We start from the raw sequence: 19,789 nt of genomic DNA, 5'->3' as shown, positions 1-19,789 counted from the left end.
ACCCAAGCACAGTACTGGGTAGAGCTTTGGATTCTTGCCCAGAAATAGGTAAGAAGAAAAAATTAAAAAAATTTAAATTGAATCAGGTTGGGCAGACTAGATGGACCATTTGGGTCTTTATCTGCCATCATCTACTATGTTACTATGAAATGGTGTCATCTCCCAGTTTTTCTAAAATATTAGTGAATATCAAGAGTCCAGTGACTGCTCAGAAAGCTGATGTTCAACCTGCAAACACAGAAATAAGCACTTTTAAAACTGTGTATGCCATAGGCATAGGCACGAAAGTTGCATGCATACAGCCTTTATGCCTATACATTAAGGAGGGCATTCAATAACCATCTTAGTGCACGCTAAATGCTAAGATACCCATAGGAATATAATGGCAGTCTTAGAGTTTAGATCGCGCTGATTAGTCAGCATCCCTTGATGAATCCCCCTCCCTAGCTGTGAATTGATCAGAGGCATTCCCTGTGCAGGATTAGGGAAGGGGTTTGAAAATACTCACAAAATCAAAAATTGCCAAGAGGAGGATTTAATACACTACTACAAGAAAATCTACTCTAGAACTCAATTCAGCACCATATCAAAAGGGTGCTGCTCTATATACATCTATAAATTGTTAATATGAAATAAAGTACAAGGATGGGAGACCATCAATAATATAAAATCATGAAAGCACAGCCATAAACTGCTTAATTGCCACTGTCCTATTGCACTAGTGCAGGGGTCGGCAACCTGTGGCTCTTTGACTATGCGGATGTGGCTCTTCTCCCATGTGTAGATAGCCCCTCCCCCAAGACCTACCGAAGTACCCAGTGGTCCAGCGGGGGTCTTAATGGCAGGAGTGTGGCCCTCTCACTCTGTCTTCACAAAGACAGCAAGACGTATTAGGACCAGGATTGAGTTTTTGCCACCATTCATTAGTAACTCCAGTATCGTTGGCTATGAGCATCAAGACATAGGCATTGAACGCTTAAGCAGATCTTATCACTCTCAATATTTCTAAGTCTCATGAGGCGGGCCCTTTTTGGGCCAAAACAGGATCATGTCAAGTCTCAATACAAAATAAAGTGATTGGGCACCTAAAGTCTCCTTCTTTGTTAGCTTTTGGACTTGAGTAAACACCATTGGTCTATCATCCCTACCCTACATCCAGTATCCAAAAACTTAACAGTGCTGCTCAGAATAAATCCAGTGATATCATATTGACAAAATGAGTCAAATACTGTATAAATAAGTGTAATAACTTAAATTAATGATTTAAGCCTACACAGGCCCAACGAAGTGTCCTTTTTTCAATAACTGTTTCAGGAACAGGGAGCCAATATGGCTCGCTCATTGCCATTGTTACTACAGAATTCAACTGGCTCACATATATGCCATTACTACAAGGTTTTAGAGCAAATGTATCAGCTGTTAGTGATCAGTGCCGGCTCGGCATGCCCCACTGTCTGACGTGGCCACCATAAGTTACCCCTCCTGAAGAAGCCATTTTCAGGTGAAACTCAAGTCGGGGGGAGGGGGGGGCACTCAGTTGGGATTTAAGCCATGCTTTTATATAGTACTATAGTTGGTTGTTGAATGAGAACCACCACAGCGCTGATTAAGATAAGTGTCAAGGAGTTCCATTGAGTTATAACTTGTAGCGTTTCATTTGGTGGAGTGGGACCGTGTATGCCATGATGGAACCTTTTGTGACCCATGGCTGTGTTTTATTACATGAACTGGGTTTGGATCTGAGCATTCACTTATTTAACACAAATATTTTTGGGTTTATATAAGTTTTTGAAACTTTTTTTTTTCTGTGATCATTTTGGGTATCTTATAAGGATGTGCCAACAGCTAGAAACTCCTTGCTGCAACAAATTCCCCCCCCCCCCCCATATCTTTTATTCAATTTAAAAACCAACATCAAGTGCAACATATTATCAAACAATGTACAAAATAAATAGCACTTAATTCCATCAAATGATATAATAAATACATATCCCTTCCCCCACACCCTTTCATACAGTATAAAGACAATCAAGCGTAATACAAATTATCAAGACAAACAAAATTGCAATCAAATAATAGATTAAAGGCATATCACCACCCCCCCTATCCACCCATCCTGGATGTGTATAAACAAAGCGCTAAAACTAATAATCAGTCTTTACAAAATTTTGTCCCACTGCAACAAATTTCTTACATTGAAAATTTGGTAGGAGCCAGAGACCATATTCACCCATTCCCTGCCAATCAAATATGGAACAGTAGCATCACAAAGTCTATTAAACACCAGAGTCAAGCCCTAATGAAAGAAAGCACTTAATAATCCCAAAAAATGGGCTTGCGCTCCTTGCTTGGACATCGGGGAAGCTAAAATGAACAGGGAAGTATGCATTCGCCCTTGTTTAAGAACTCAAAGAAAGAAAAGTCCAGCTGTGGTTCAGTTAGCTTAGCCTATGCCTCCTCCCTCACCTGAGCAACCTGCATAGATTGAAATAGAATTGGTTAGAGCAGTTTAAATAAATATTAATAATTTATATAGTATTACAAGACTGTGCAGCATTATATAGACATATTTAAGAGAGATTACTGCTGCATGGACTTATCAGTGAAGCTGAGAGATGTTGACCAAACACACAAAGGAACGTTCCAAAACTGCTTTCGTGTTTTCCCTATATATACTGACATTTATCAACATTTGCTTATTTCTGATCTGATGAAGAAGGGTTACCTTCGAAAACTCATCATAAAATGCTTTGAGTTAGTCAAAAAAAAAAGATATCACCTTATTTCCTTTTTTTTATTGTTTTATTTCTTTATACTACCTTGGAAAGTGGACTAATCCGTCCACCATATCATTTCACAGAAAATGGTTAAAAATCAAGAAATCTTGGTCAGGGAGGAAGTATAGAGCTGGGGAGAATGGGCGATGAAGAGGTTTCGGGAGCAGACAGGTTTGTTCAAAACAGAGCAAATATTCCAAATTGAATATTTCAGTAAAGATGACAAGAAGAAAAGAACAGAGTAGGGATGAAATTGAAAGGAGACCTACATTCCTGCATTCTTGAGAGACTTGTTAAACCTGTGGAAAAGTGGATTCTTTGCAGGTTTTGATAGCTTTTATTGCACTGTCAGAGGAATTATCCAGAAGCTTTTAAGATCACAAAGGCCCCATCAGCAGATGTATGCCATACGTTTTGCATAACACATACTTGCCTTACTTGAAAAAAAGATGACACATCCACAGCATATAAAATATGCAGTTTTCCTTAGCATACAGTACCGTTTATAACACAAGTGGATTAAAATGCTTTGCTTTATTTGTAAATTGTAATTCTATAGCAGGGCGCCTATATGAATGACACTGTAAGTATAAAGAATATGAGTCATACTGCCACTTTTGCAGGAAAGTGTACACTTATGCATATGACATCTAAGCGCTCTTTTGTTTGGGTGCATAAATGCAAGGGTTCCTTCACATGAGTGCGACTGCCAATTAACAAGTGTAACTTTCCAGAGTTATGTTTGGTGGACTGATTCACTAGACAGTAAGGATCTCTTTTCTTTCATCCTGCCCTTCCCTCCTCTCTCGCTCTCTCCCAACCCTGCAATAGAGTAGACCCCGGATGGGCGTGAATAGTGTGAAGAAAGACGGTCTGAAATTTGGCAACTAAAATTTAATGCTAAGGTCATGCATTTGGGCTGTTAAAAGCACGAGGGACCAGTACAGTTTAGGGGGTGGAGAACTTATGTGCATGACAGAAGAGCGGGACTTGGTTGTGATAGTATGTGATGATCTTAAGGTGACCAAACAGGTTGAAAAGGTGATGGCAAAAGCTAAAAGGATGCTAGGTTGCATAGGGAGAGGTATGGCCAGTAGGAAAAAGGAGGTATTGATGCCCCTGTATAAGACTCTGGTGAGACCTTATTTAGAATTTTGTGTGCAATTCTGGAGACGGCACCTTCAAAAAGATATAAAAAGGATGGTGTTGGTCCAGAGAAGGCTACTAAAATGGTATGTGGTCTTCGTCGTAAGGCGTATGGGGACAGACTTAAATATCTCAATCTGTATACTTTGGATGAAAGGCAGGAGAGGGGAGATATGATAGAGATGTTTAAATCTGAAAAAATATTTCAATGTTATTGGCCTAGTGGTGAAGGTACCCACTGAAGCACTTTACTAATAGTGGAGAAAAAGCCTCAACTGCATTAAAAAATGCTTTCAATATCAGATGGCAACCCAGCAAGTTATAAGCCAGTCAAATTCTGTCTCATTTTGTACTTGGTGGAGTTTTTTGCCTATGAGACAGAATTTGACTGGCTGGGTTGCCATCTGATATTGAAAGCATTTTTTTAATGCGGTTGAGGCTTTTTCTCCACTATTAGTAAAGTGCTTCAGTGGGTACCTTCACCACTAGGCTAATAACATTGATGGATTTTTTGTTATATTATTTTTCACGTGTGACAGAGATGTTTAAATACCTATGTGATGTAAATGCGCACGAGTCGAGTCTCTTTCATTTGAAAGGAAGCTCTGGAATGAGAGGACATAGGATGAAGTTAAGAGGTGATAGGCTCAGGAGAAATCTAAGGAAATACCTTTTTACAGGAAGGGTGGTAGATGCATGGAACAGTCTACCAGAAGAGGTGGTGGAGATAAAACTAGTGTCTGAATTCAAGAAAGCAATAAAACCTGTGTCTGAATTCAAGAAAGCATGGGATAGGCACTTGGGATCTCTTAGAGGGAGGAGATAATGGTTACTGTGGATGGGCAGACTCAATGGTTCATTTGGCCTTTATCTGCCAGCTGACCAGAACTTACTCTTCATTCCTTCTATAAAGGAATTTTTCTATACTAGGAAAACAAACTTTTCAGTGGTAGCCTCAACCCTATGGAATGCTTTACCATCTCATCTCCATCATGAAAACTCTATCGATAAATTTAAGACTAATCTAAAAACATTCTTATTTCAAGACGCATTCAATCGCTCTTGAATTTCTCTTCTTAAATCCACCAACCGCTTTCAAGAAGCGATCCCACCCCTAATGTTTTATCCCCTCTCTTTCCATCTCCTTTCTACCCTCTTTTTTTTTTTTTTAAATCTCCTTCTTATCTCTATTAATCTAACTTTATCCCACTCCTCCCTTTCAATCATCACTCTCACGTCTGTCTTGTCGATGTCTTCAATGTCCACCTCCCTTTCTCTCTATAAACATCACTTTTAAGTACTATTTTTATCTCTATTTTAGTATTTTATTGTAAACCGGCCAGATACTCGTTCGATGGTCGGTATATTAAAACTCAATAAACTTTAAACTTGATTATGTTTCTATGTTAACCCCCAATATGCTTACCTGTTTTTAGGATTTGTTGTGAATGGCATTCTACTTTATTTTCTTAGACAAAGATGTTCACCATTTTGATTTGTAGTGAAAAGCGGTATATTAAGAGATGTTTTAAACATTAAGCTACATTCACCCTTGAACATTTGGATGCCCGCAGTTACAGCATGTCTATGGCCAGTGTGACTATGGACGTCTAAATATAAGGCACATTATTGTCGGTTATGTGATGAAATATAGATGCCCAGATACCATTAGAACCAAATCTTTTCCAGAGAAGGGATAATGGTAAAACTAAAGGGCATACCTAGTTGTTGTGGGGAGGAAGACTTAGGTGTAACATTCGGAAATTCTTTTTCATGGAAGGAGTGGTGAATGCCTGAAATTCCCTCCCGAGGGAGGTAGTGGGGAAGAAAACAGTGATGAAATTCAAAAAAGCGTGGAATAAACACAGAGGAACTCTAATTAGAAAATAAATGGGCAGACTGGATGGGCCATTTGGTCTTTATCTGTCATCATGTTTCTATGTAAATGGTAATAAATTAAAGAACTAAGGCCAGTATTGGACAGACTTGTACAATTTGTGTCTCATATATGGTGATTCGATGTAGGATGGACTCGGGAGAGCATCGATGGAACTCCAATAACTTGGAACATGAGGATGTTACTGGCCAGACTTTAGGGTAGATATCCTGCAAGCAATGGGATGGTTGGATAGGCTGGAGTGAGTTTAGATGGCAATTTCAGCAGGTGGACTTTAGTCTGTGGCCCAGAAATATCAAAGAAGTTAATTTAATCTTGTATTTTTAATGAGAATAACTAATGGACAGACTGGATGAACTGTTCAGCTCTTTATCTGCCGTCATTTACTAGGTTGTTATTATTATAGAATAGGTTGTCATCATGCACCATTGTTACCTTTAACTGGAGCACCCACTTATAGACGTGTCCCCATAAAGCAGGGGTAGGGAACTCTGGTCCTCGAGAGCCGTGTTCCAGTCGGGTTTTCAGGATTTCCCCAATGAATATGCATTGAGATCTATTTGCATGCACTGCTTTCAATGCATATTCATTGGGGAAATCCTGAAAACCCGGACTGGAACATGGCTCTCGAAGACCGGAGTTCCCTACCTCTGCCATAAAGTGCATTTGATACCATGAAAACCTAGTCTTCACCTGAATCATTTTAAAGTAAATGTTTCCATACTGTAATTCAGAAACCCAGAAGCACTAGGGTGCCAGTTCAATAAATTGGCACTAGGTGCCAGTTCTATAGACACTAGGGTGCCAGTTCTATAAATTGGCACTAGGTGCCAGTTCTATAGGCACTAGGGTGCCAGTTCTATAAATTGGCACTAGGGTGCCAGTTCTATAAATTGGCACCTCAGTTGACGTACCACAGTGCTTTGCACTAAGTGCCAATTCTTTCTTGGCATCTTCGGGCCAAAATTCTGTTAGACTACTAGCATACATTGGCATTGGTACACTCATGTTTAGGTACACCCTCTTATGCCATGTCAATGGCAGACATACGCTGCTGCACATTTATAGTATTCTGTAATCTGTGCACATATCTGAGAGACATGCCCCACACTCTGCCCATGGCACTATGGCTCGTGGCACTACCTTTATAGAATAACACCTAGTGCATATACATACCTGTCTATTAAAAGAGCCTGTGACATACATGAGTAGAATTTACTTCTATCCTAGATGCCAGTTTATAGAATTACCATGATCTGATTTTTAAGATTAAAAAAAAAACTGCAATAGAATTTCATTCATCACAAAGTCAGATGTTTTCAAAGGAGAAGAAAAGACCACAACCCTGAGAAATATGACAAAAACTAACCAAGAATTCAGACTCCAGATTGATAAGAAATATTAAGTTCACTTTTTGTGATTAGTTTTTGAATGCACTTTAATTGCATGACATGTTATTACAAGCCTCATGCTCAAGGATGAAAACATTACATCTGCCAGGCAAACTTGTTCAGGGTTTCATGACTAACACATAAAGAAGGGCTCACTGTTACTAATGTAACATCTGTGCTAAGATCATTGTTTCAATTAAAACTTTTTCAGATCAATGACAGTGTACCAGCATTGTACATATGCTTTCTGTTACTTTTCATCTTTTGTAACTCAAGACAGATTACTTTATGACTTTTAAAGTAAAAAATTAAAGAGCTCTAGGCAAAGAATCAAAAGCATGCAATTAGATTTAAGAGTTTTCTTCGGGACAGCTACTTTTAAGACAAGATCCTTTGACACAGTGCCAGAAACCTGCAATTGGAAAGAATGTTCTGGCTATTGTTCCTTCCCATTGTCTTCAGTGCAGTTTTAGAATATTTGACTTCAGACACATTATTAGTGCTACATATATATTTTCTTCTGAAAACTTGATCAGTTTGGTACTCTTCCAGTAGAGAATAGAGTAGATCACCAATACTGACTTAATTGTATGACATTTAAGCTGTCATACATTTATTTATTTTTTAAAAAGAAGCATATCCTACCTATCAAAAAAATCTAAGTGGGTTACAGTATTGCACACATAATCAAACATGAAAGTAAATTGTGCATCTATTAAACAGGAGAAGCTATGCATTATTTTGAAGCTTAGTTGGCATGTAGACATATGTATCGCATACTGGCAACTGATATTGGTCTTTGTGATAGCTTGGGAAACATAGATATCTAGGTTACTAAAATAGTAAACCTCCCTTGATATTTTAGATAAAAACATAAGAATAGCCTTACTGGGTCAGACAAATGGTCCATCAAGTCCAGTAGCCTGTTCTCATGGTGGCCACTCCAGGTCACTAGTACCTGGCCAAAACCCAAGGCGTGGCAATATTCCATGCTACCGATCCAGGGCAAGAACTGGCTTTCTCCGTGTCTTTCTGAATAACAGACTATGGACTTTTCCTCCAGGAACTTGTTCAAACCTTTCTTAAAACCAGCTACGCTATCCGCTCTTACCACATCCTCTGGCAACACGTTCCAGAGCTTAACTATTCTCTGAGTGAAAATTTTTTGCCTTCAGTTGTTTTTTTTTAATGTATTTCCCTGTAACTTCATCGAGTGTCCCCTAGTCTTTGTAATTTTTGATGGAGTGAAAAGTCTATCCACTTGCACCCGTTCTACTCCACTCAGGATTTTGTACACTTCAATCATATCTCCCTTCAGCTGTCTCTTTTCCAAGCTGATGTTTTAGAAATTTGCTGCTGTTTCTTCTTTTCCTTTTCCTTCTGCAGGAAATGGGAATTGGTGGCGTGCCTCCAGCTGCCGGCACCATGACTCACTGAGCATGCTCAGTTCTTGTGCAAGGAGTCCTGGTGTCGGTGGCTAGAGGTGCGTCACTGACTTCTTGTTTCCTGCAGCAGCAAGAAGAGGGAGGGGAGGGGAGGGGAGGACTAGCCTAATGGTTAGTACATTGGTCTGAGAACCTGGGAAACTGGGTTCAGTTCCCACTGCAGCTCCTTGTGACCCTGAGCAAGTCAATTAAACCTCCATTGCCCCAGGTACAAAACTTAGATTGTGAGCCTATTGGGGAAAGATAAAAGTACCTGCATATAATGAGTACAGCAGTGCATACCTCTAGAGTAGAGCTATTGAAATGATTAGTGGTAGTAGAGCAGCCCGGCAGTGAATTTCTTTGGAGGGTGGGGTTTCAGCGTACCCAAATATGCACAAAAATCCCACTACAGGGAATTATCCAGAGAATGGGGGATAATGGGTCTCAGAAACCAACCTGGCTAATCCAATACCGGGTTACAATGGTTCAACGTTTCTATCACTGACCCTCTGGCCATGTTATATTATCAGTCAAAAATTACTTATCTTAAAAAAGCAGAGTTGCTGACAAGCCCGACAGGGACCCGTTTTGCTAAATGCAGCAATATACTGACCCTAAGTAAGGCGGGACGCATAACTAAATTGGCAGAGCGTCCTGAGAACCCTTGAAAAAGCCATGTAATTGGCGAAACAGGTTCCCGTCGGGCTTGTCAGCAATTCTGCTTTTTTAAGATAAAGTAATTTTTGCCCGATTATATAAAAATATAACATTATTGATTGAGAAAAATTATAAATAGGACGAGGAGGCCAGAGGGCCAGTAATGGAAACTTTGAACCATTGTAACCTGGTATTGGATTTAGGTACTTAGCCAGGTTGGTTTCTGAGACCCATTATCCTCCGTTCTCTGGATAATTCCCTGTAGTGGGATTTTTGTGTATATTTGAGATTGTCTCTGAACAATCCCACGAACCACCTTCTTAGACTCTCTCAGTGGTTTCAGCGTACCCTCCAGCCATATAACAGGAGCTGCAGGTTTGGAGAGCACCTGAGCTCAAAGTAGGGGAGGAAGCTCCCCCTCCCCCCATGGATATGCTACTGATATGAACATCAAATTAATGTCCAACTCAACGTGGTATTGTAAAAAATTTAAGCAAATATAACTCCACATTCTAATGCTTTGTTGAAACATCTTGTTATGCTGTCTTGAAAGTAAGTAATGATCTGGCCTGCTCTTTTTGGCTGTGACTGTGTGACTTCTTCCTGACCTTCTGTGACTTGGTCTGAGCTGTAAGCAAATTCTGTGGAAATCGCCTTGAGATGCACTAGAAATGATCTTGATGAAACTTGAAAGAACACACGGCGTGCACTACACGGTGAGACAAACAGGTTGTGGAAGCCTTTGTAATTGGAAGAAATTCAATCCTCTCCACTGAAGATCTACAGCTTCACTGGGAGCTGGGAGAGCTGCTCTGGTTGTTATAACCCCACTATTAGAAACAGTAGTTTTAGTGCATGACTGTCATTTGATGAAAAAAGGAGGGCATGCCATTTTTAATGCATTTTGTGGTGAATTTTCAAAGACTTAGGGCTCCTTTTACTAATCTGCGATAGCGGTTTTAGCGCGCGCAGAATTTTAACACGCGCTAAACCCATGCTACGCGGCTAGAACTAACGCCAGCTCAATGCTGGTGTTAGCGTCTAGTGCACGCGGCAATTCTGTGCGCGCTAGACGCTACGCCAGTATGGAGCCACTTAGCGCGGGCTTAGCGCATGCTAAAATTCTGCATGCGCTAAAAACGCTATCGCAGCTTAGTAAAAGGAGCCCTTATTTAAGATTTAGGACATAAGCACAGAAAGCAAGAGTTTGCTCAGCCCTGTGTGAGGGGTGTTCGATAATTTATCTACCCAAATATGAATGAAAGTAGAAAGCATGTTGAAACAAGTCTGTGCATGTTGTAACATAGAAATATGATGACAGATAAAGGCCAAATGGCCCCTCCAATCTGTCCTCCCGCAGTAACCATTATCTCTTCCTCTCTTTAAGAAATTCCACATGTGTATCCCACACTTTCTTGAATTCAGACACGGCCTTTGTCTCCACCACGTCTTCTGAAAGACTGTTCCACGCATCTACCACCCTTTCTGTAAAAAAAGTATTTCCTTAGATTACTCCATAGCCTATCACCTCTTAACTTAATTTCAGAGCTTCTTTTCAAATGAACGAGACTCGACTCATGCGCATTTACACCACGTAGATATTTAAACATCTCTATCATATCTCCCTTCTCCTGCCTTTCCTCCAAAGTATACATATTGAGATCTTTAAGTCTGTCCTCATACGCCTTATGACGAAGACCACACACCATTTTAGTAGCCTTCCTCTGGATTGACTCCATCCTTTTTATATCTTTTTGAAGGTGCGGTCTCCAGAATTACACACAATATTCTAAATGAGGTCTCACCAGAGTCTTATATAGGGGCATCAATACCTCCTTTTTCCTACTGACCATACCTCTTCCTATGTACCCTAGCATCCTTCTACCTTTCACCATCATCTTTTCAATCTGTTTGGCCACCTTAAGGTCATCACATACAATCACACCCAAGTCCCGCTCTTCTGTTATACATATGTTCTTCACCCCCTAAACTGGGATCCCAGGCCCTCATGCCCTCGATGCACCACCCACAATTGCCCCCCGAACCCCCGATCGGCCCCCCGCTGACCCCCTCAACCCCCTCACCCCCAATACCCCACCTGTACAAGTGGCCAAACGGATGGGTCCCAAGCCCATCTGGCAGGCCAGCCATCCTTCAAATGGTGGGCCTTAGGGCCTGATTGGCCCAGGTGGCTCAAACCCCGCCCACAGGTGGGGGCTGAGGTGACTGGGCCAACCGATCCCTCCTGCTCAAATCTTAGTGGGGTGGGGGGTAGGGGAGTTGCCTGGTCAGGAGGGCTTGGGCTCCCTCTTGGCCCAATCGTAATTGGCGGGGGGTGGGGGGAATCATGGCTCACCAGAGCAAGAGGGCTTGGGCTCCCTCTTGCCCCGATCATGTCGGGGGGGGGGGGGGGTCGCAGGTCGCCGGGGCAGGAGGGCTTGGGCTCCCTCTTGCCCTGATCTTGTCGGGTGGGGGGGAAGTGATACATCATGGCTGGAGAGATTGGCTATCTCCCATGCTGCAATGCGATCACCCCTCTATCCAAACTGCCACAAACTGCAGCAGGAGAGATTGGACATCTCTCCTGTTGCGGGTCACGGCAGTTCGGGTAGAGGGATGATCGCATCGCGGCAGGGAAGATGAGCCATCTTTCCTGCCATGATGGTTGTGGTGGGGGGAGGGGGGGAGGTTGCCGGACCACTGAGCTGATCGTGCCAGCCGCCATCAGCTGAGCGGGCCCTTTTACGGCACTTGTACCTGTTTTGACTTGGTCTAAGTCACAACATATAAGTGCCGACTAGGCAACCTGTCAAAAGGTTTGGTTATACCTGCTGTACGCCTAGGTGTAGGTTGGCCCACCTCCCACCCTTTCCCTTCCTCTAAAAACACCTCTTTTTGCTCTATGCGTTTAGAGGCAGGAGAAAGGCCTAAGCTGGTTTTAGATATGTCTAAAGCAGTGGTCTCAAACTCAAACCTTTTGCAGGGTGGATTTGTAGGTACTTCGAGGGCCTGATAAAAAAAATAGTTCATGTCTTATTAAAGAAATGAAAATTTTGCATAAGGTAAAACTCTTTAGAGTTTATAAATCTTTCTTTTTAGCTGTCTTAATAATAATATTGTAATTTATAGCTAAAGAGACACATGATCAAGAAACTGTTTTATTTTACTTTTGTGATTATGATAAACATACCAAGGGCCTCAAAATAGTACCTGGCGGGCCCCGAGTTTGAGACCACTGGTCTAAAACCAGCTTTGGCTATGGGTACTTGGACGATCAGGCTTTTTGATCGTCCAAGTACCCATTGAGGCTACTTTTTAGGTTTTTTTTTAGGGGGGGTTGGGATTATGAGCCCCTTAGTGTGTACAGATAGCAAAAGTAATGCAGAACACTTTCGCATATCCTGAGTTAGGCCATTTTTCCTGCATCAGCAGCTTAGTTGCAAGGAAGGTGTGGCTCTCTGGTTGTGAGATCAAATCCCAGTGCTGCTCCTTGTGACCCTGGGCAAGTCATTTAATCCTCCGGTGTCCACCGCTTTGGATACAAGCTTTGAAATGCCAAAGTCACAAAAAGGCAGTGTACAAGTCCCCATTCCTTTCCGTTAGTAAAAGGCCTTTAATGCTACGTTGGGTAAAATATGGATTGAGCCCTGGCCCCAATGGCCCATTCCATTCCACTGCTTATGACATAACCCACAGATTTTCCAATGAACTTGGTAATAGAGAATGACACAGTGACAAAATTCATCACCGTTCCCGTCCCTGCGGATAACCGTGGGAAATAATCCCTTGTCATTTTCTAGTGTCTATTTCAACCTCAGTCCTTCTACACCACCATTCTTCAAAGCAAAGCTTGAGGGTCAGTGGTTGTGGCCATTCATACTCTGATTCTTCCCTCTCTCCTTAAAGAATGACATGAAGATGGTTTACCGCGGGGACAGGAACGGTGATTAATTTTGTCACTGTGTCATTCTTTATTACCAAGTTCATTGGAAAATCTGTGGGTTATGTCATAAGCAGTGGAATGGAATGGGCCATTGGGGCCAGGGCTCAATCCATATCCTTCTCTACTTGGCAATATAACCTTTTTTTTATGAAGGTGCTATGGAGAGAAAGGGAGGATTACGGGGTTCTGTTTATCAGATAGGCTTGTCAAAATGTCGACTCTGACTCCAAATATCAGAAATTTCCTTAACATACTAGTTGAACCTATGTGATCAATATACCGGGGAGAGGTAGCCATGTTTCTGACATATGATTTCTACATAGTGACTGAGTTGTGCTCTAGGCTACCATCCTACAAGTGCTGCGGAAACCTGAAATTCTCCGCTGCTAAAATTAAGGACTGATGCAGTTTGTTCTTTCAATAGGTGTACGAGTGAAACTAGGGGCTCCTTTTACTATAATGATAGCATATATCATCATTTTTTTAGCGTGCGCTACAATGCCGCATGCGCTAACCCCGCGCTACACGGAAAATGCTAACCCCAGCTCTATGGCGGCATTAGCGTCTTGTCGCGTACGCTAAAACCGCTAGCGCACCTCCGTAAAAGGAGCCCTAGGTCTTGCTTGAGTTTTCTAAAGTAATCTGCCAGGATTAGTGCAGATGAAAAAATATGCAAGAAGTTAGATTTAGAGAATTTTATATTATTTCTGCTGTAGAAGATAAGGATTTATATATACCGTGCATGCATTTGAATGTATTTGCCTGCTCTGTGGAAATTTAAAACGAGTAAAGTACTGTGGATTATTACCTGCCATGTTTCTGCAAATCTGCTATTTTCTGGCTGATTGTTCTAATAGTACACAAATCCCTAATTTTGGATTCTGAAAGAATGTACAGTGAAATCTATACTGTCTGTGATGAAAGAATTTAATCAAAACTGACTTGCACAGCTTGAGAACAAGTGTTTAAAGGGTCTGTCAGTTACAGTTTTAATTAAATAGGAGTCTAAATCTAACCCTTTCATCAACAGTATACAATAATCCATATTTTATATATATGCTATCATTATAGTGACAGCTTAATGAAAGAGTTGCTCTAGAGTTTCAGGACTGTAGTTTTATTTGAGATAGCATTTCTGTTTTGGGAACCTAGAATGACCATGGCATTTGTAATTTTCATACTACATTTTTACAAAAATGCACCTATAACATTCAGCGCAGTTAGTAAAATATTAGATCTATGGAACGCAGAGGTAACTGGTACAAAATGAAGAATGATGTCCCTATTCCACTGATTCTTGCAATTACTTTTCTAGGCAAAGCAGAAAGAATGCCAGTTCCATATCTCAAGATTCCTGGGACCAGAGCTATTCTCCTGGCGAAGGCTTCCAAAGCGCAAAGGAAAATCCCCGGTACTCCAGCTACCAGGGATCACGAAACGGTTACATGGGAGGACATGGTTTCAATGCCAGAGTAATGTTAGAGGCACAGGAGCTGCTCCGTCAAGAGCAGAGGCGGAAAGAACAGCTGAAAAAAAAGACATCTCTGGAGGGATCAAATAACTCTTACAAAAAAATTCAGGATCCCAATTGCACCCCTCTGAAAGGCCCTTTAAGGCATGACGTGCCACCTTCTCCATCTCAGGTAGCCAGGTTGAACAGATTACAGACACCAGAAAAGGGAAGACCATTTTATTCCTGAGTTGAAAGAAGGGATGAAGAAAAATGATGATCAAAGTAAAGGCAATAAAGAACATTTTCTTATAAAGACTTGTATTTTAAAAACTGTTTTTTTTAAAAAAAATGAATGGTACTATGGCATATGTCTGTTGTCTGTTTTCAGTGCCTTTAGCAAAGCATTAGTGGTCCTTAATATGTCATGTCGCACACCTCTCAAGTGTTTTGTTCATGGGAGGATTTTCCACCATTTGACAATCATAAGTAAACCAAGCATTTCCCCTTAAAATCATGTTGTCAAGCACTGTAGCCTGGCTTAGAACCTGCCAGTAAGCTGCTAGGTTTTCTGTTCTGTGTGTGGCTTTGCAGTGTGCTGTTTCACCCATGTACAGCTTCATGGTATGACACCAAGAGTCTAGAAACCTTCATTCTTTCATCTTATGTATTGTTCTCCACTGGATGAAAAAGTCTCTTGTCGGCTAAAGATTTCGACTTTTAAGATATGTTGTCATGGAATCGGTGACAATATTTTTAATCAATATTTATCCATCAGGATTCGAAGAAATAGTTTATTTATTCGCTCACGTTTTTATTTGGATATTTTTTTTAAAAAAATGTATAAGGAGAAACAAGGCTTTTAGGGCCTGTTTCTCAAAACCGCGCTATAAATTTGGCAGCGGTAGATGCCCTAACACTGCCTAACTTACCCCCTCCCCCCTTTTTATGAAGTCACGTTAGGCTTTTTTTTATTGCCTGCCACAATGGTAAAAGCGCCGATGCTCATAGAATTCCTATGAGCGTCAGAGCTCATACCACTGCAGCTGGCGATAAAAAAAAAAAGCCTAAGGGGACACCTTAATTGGCGATAAATAGCACGATAATTGACTGCACCGTTTAAAACCAATTAAAAAGTAATTTTAAAAAAAGTAGGCTCCCATAAAGAATGTCATCCAAGTCCTGGCTGCAGAGGCGCCTATTGGCGCCAACATCAAAAGTAGGCGTGGTTTGCGCCAGAAGTGGACTTAGGCACCTCTGTAGACAGGGCAGGATTAACCAATAGGCCAAATAGGCACATGCCTAGGGCCCGAAATGGCCAGGGGACCCAACGAAGGAGGGCATCGACATTGTTTTTTTCCAAACGTCGATGGGCCCCTCCAGCATCGATCGGTAACACGGGCCCCCCCCCCAATCAGCAATACGGGCCCCACCCTGATTGGCAACGTGCCCCCCCCCCCAATCAACGCAAAGTAAGACAAGCAAGCAACGCGGGTAAGAAAGGCAACGGGAACTGTAATTGTGCAAGCGGTGCTGCTTGCCCAAAGCTTCCCTCTGGCGCAGCTTCCTGTTTCCGCCTGGGCGCATGGTGGGGTGGGGCGGGGTAGGGGGGCCCAGTGTACTTGTGTGCCTCGGGGCCCACGACGAATTAAGCCTGCCCTGTCTGTAGATGCAATTCTCATCCTAGGTAGGCGTCGTAAATGTGGTCCTATAAAACTCTGGCCTCCATTTCCGGTGCATACTTTTCACTTGGCCGCAATTCTGTAAACGGCGCCGTAGCATGATTGGCACATGAACAGCGCCTCTTTTGTAGGCGGCCGCCGATAGCGGCACCGTTTGCAGAATCCGGCCCTTAGTTTTTGTGGATGAAATAGAGAAGATAGTTTTTTTTTTAATCTCTGAAATACATTTTCTGAATCATGTTCTTGGAAATTATTCTTTTATTCTCATTTAATCTAAAAGGAAGTTTAGCGGGAGAGGAAGACTATGTAACCAGTAAGGAAGGCTTTTTCCCCTCTAGAATGCCTTTTGTTATGTAAAATTGTACCTGAGAATGTGTCTAATGTCTTTTCTCACAGCCCAGTATATCTCAGTAATTACTTTAATTGGCTTTTATTATGACAGATGGGGGGGGGTTGGGGGAGGAGAAGGAAAGAGATGAAAAGTAGAACAAAGTTGTAAAACTGCATTACAAACTGTACTTTCAAATGTGGAAGATGCTGTGCGATGTCCTTTGTGGAGCTCCCCACCCTGCACTTCCTTACATGGCGTATGAGGTGACCCGTCAATCGAGCGCAGGACAAAAGTGCTCCAACAGACGTGCTGACAATCGTGCGCAGGATGTAGGCGCACCGTCGGTCCCGCCGCTTTAAACCTGTAATGTTAGCGCTGTGAGAGGGGGGCGTGGAGGGGAAAACCCCCCCACTACATGTACGAGTCCTCGCGCTCCCAGTGGAGGGGTTGTGGGGGGGGGAACCCCCCAATACTCAGAAAAATTCCCAAACTCCAAAAACTGAACGGAAAACGGAGTTATTTTGGACCAGCAACTCACTATGAAAACTCAGGTAGATGCTGTAGTACGTAAAAGCTACTTCACCCTATGGAAATTACAAACTATTAGATCTTACTTTGAATTTTCTGCTTTTAGAGTATTGGTTCAATCGCTTTTATTAAGTCTCCTTGATTAGTGTGTGGCGCAGTGGTTGGATCTACAGCCTCAGCACCCTGGGGTTGTGGGTTCAAACCCCGCGCTGCTCCTTGTGACCCTGGGCAAGTCACTTAATCCTCCATAGCCCCAGGTACGTTAGATAGATTGTGAGCCCACCGGGACAGAGAGGGAAAATGCTTGAGTACCTGATTGTAAAAACCGCTTAGATAACCTTGATAGGCGGTATATAAAATCCTAAGAAACTTAAAACTTGAATTATTGTAATCAGCGGTCAGAATGATCTATGGCCTAAAGAAATATGATCACGTTACGTCTTTTTACTGTGAGTTGCACTGGCTTCCTGTGGAGGCTCGTGTATTGTTTAACTTGGGCTGCTTCTGTTTCAAAGTTCTCTACGCCACAGCCCCTCTATACTTGGTTAATAAATTTTCCTTGGTGTCATACAGACATAATAGAAGAACCCATCCTTTGTTTAACTCTCCTTAAATCCAGGGTTGTAAAAGTATAAAATTTCTCAATCACACTTTGGCATCCCATGCGACCCTTCATGATAATAAATTTTGAGCTTTGTTGCTAGCAGCTCACTCATATAAAGACTTTAGATTAGAGAATGACACGGTGAAAAAATTGGTCACCGTCCCCGCCCCCGTCCCCGTCTCACCATCCTCTGCACCGCCCCGTCACCGCCATTCCCTTCACCGCCCCGTCACCGCCACTGCCACCCCATTCACCGCCCCGTCACCGCCACTGCAACCCCATTCACCACCCCGTCACCGTCACCGCTGCATATATAAAAGCCTCAAACGGGTACGATTTTAAATACTTTTCTTTATTTACGTATAAAGGAAACATTCTTTAAAACTTTAAAACTTAGTTAAATATTAGTTAATAACTATACAAAAACAAACACGACATGTACTTTTAATGCTTACAATGTTAGCCTACATGGTAAGTAGACGCGGCCGCTGTACCTAATCGCGGCAAATCGTGTACCTAATCGTGTACCAAATCGTGTACCTAATCGCGGTCACTATGCTAATCGTGATTAGCATAGTGACCGCGGCTACGGCTGCAAGTCTCCCCTCCCCCCAGCGATCACGGCAGGAGGGCACCCAACCCCTCCTGTAGACCCCCCCCAACGGCCCTCCCGACAATCGCAGCAGAAGGGTACCCAACCCTTCCTGCCGGTCCTCCCAATGGCCTCCCCTAAGATCGCCGGCAGGAGGGTACCCAACCCCTCCTGCTGGACCCCCCCCCAACGAACCCTCCCACCCCGGAACCCCCTTAGTCTTACTTTCCAAGTTGGACCGGACGGCTCCTCACACGTATGGCCAGCAGGCTTGCCTCCGTCCAAATGAGGCGGGCCCGCCCCTACCCTGCCCAACCCACAGGATCCTAGGGCCTGATTGGTCTAGGCACCTAAAGCCACTCCCGCTATAGGAGGGGCCTTAGGTGCTTGGGCCATTCAGGCCCTAGGATCCTGTGGGTTAGGCAGGGGAGGGGAGGGGCGGGCCCGCCTCATTTGGACGGAGGCAGGCCTGCTGGCCAGACGAGCGAGGAGCTGTCCGGTCCAACTTGGAAAGTAAGACTAAGGGTGGTGTTTCGGGATGGCGGGGTTTGTTGGGGGAGGGTCCGGCAGGAGGGGTTGGGCACCCTCCTATTGGCGATATAGGGGGCCGTTGGGGGGGCCGGCAGGAGGGGTTGGGCACCCTCCTACCAGTGATCATAGGGGGGCTGTTGGAGAGCTGGCAGGAGGGGTTGGATATCCTCCTGCTGCGATCGTCGGGAGGGCCGTTGGGGGGGGGTTGGGGTAGGCAGGAGGGGATGGGTACCCTCCTGCCGCGATCGTTGGGGAGGGCTGGTTCTGTCAGCATGAAGGGCTGAGCACCTTCCTGCCGGCGATCGTCGGGGGGGGCGGGTTCTATTGGCAGGAAGGGTTGATCTGACAAATGAGGAGCCAGTATATTGGGGGGCGGAGTCAATGCGGCAACGTGCAGGTGAAACACAGGTAAATAGCGGTTCCTAGAAGGGGGGACATTGGCCTGCGGGGACAAATCTATTCACCGTTTTTGCGGGTGGTGAAAGGATTTGTCCCCGCGTCTGCGGCGATTTGCTAATGAGGTCACCATAACCCGCAGCCAAACCGCAGCCACGCAGCGGTTCGCTGCGGGGATCGCTCCCCGTGTCATTCTCTACTTTAGATCACAATTGAAAACCCATTTACTTTTTAAATACCTGACCAACTAACCCTTCATTCTATGAATTATGATTTTCTTTAATAATTTTTGGTAAACAACATTGAACTAATGGTTACGCGGTCAACAAGTACAATGTTATGTTATATTACTTGGGGGGGGTTCACCCCTCCAACCCCCCCACCCCAATGGGAGCACGAGGACTTCTACATGTACTGGGGAGGGCTTCCCCCATGCC

At 43.2% G+C, this 19,789-nt stretch overlaps 1 protein-coding gene across 2 annotated transcripts in view; it reads left to right on the top strand.

Annotated features, from left to right (window-relative positions):
• Nucleotides 1-16,140, top strand: part of PARD3 (par-3 family cell polarity regulator) — a 1,241,096-nt gene extending 1,224,956 nt beyond the window's left edge. For both annotated transcript variants that reach the window (XM_033931514.1, XM_033931513.1), the window contains one exon: nucleotides 14,554-16,140. In XM_033931514.1, coding sequence (XP_033787405.1) covers nucleotides 14,554-14,938 — 385 coding nt within the window. In that variant the 3' untranslated portion in view covers nucleotides 14,939-16,140. The remainder of the gene's footprint in view (nucleotides 1-14,553) is intronic.
• The last annotated feature ends 3,649 nt before the right edge of the window (nucleotides 16,141-19,789 follow it).

Source organism: Geotrypetes seraphini, chromosome 2, assembly GCF_902459505.1.
Source record: "Geotrypetes seraphini chromosome 2, aGeoSer1.1, whole genome shotgun sequence".
Lineage (NCBI taxonomy): Eukaryota > Metazoa > Chordata > Amphibia > Gymnophiona > Dermophiidae > Geotrypetes > Geotrypetes seraphini.
This window is presented reverse-complemented; position numbering and strand designations above follow the sequence as displayed.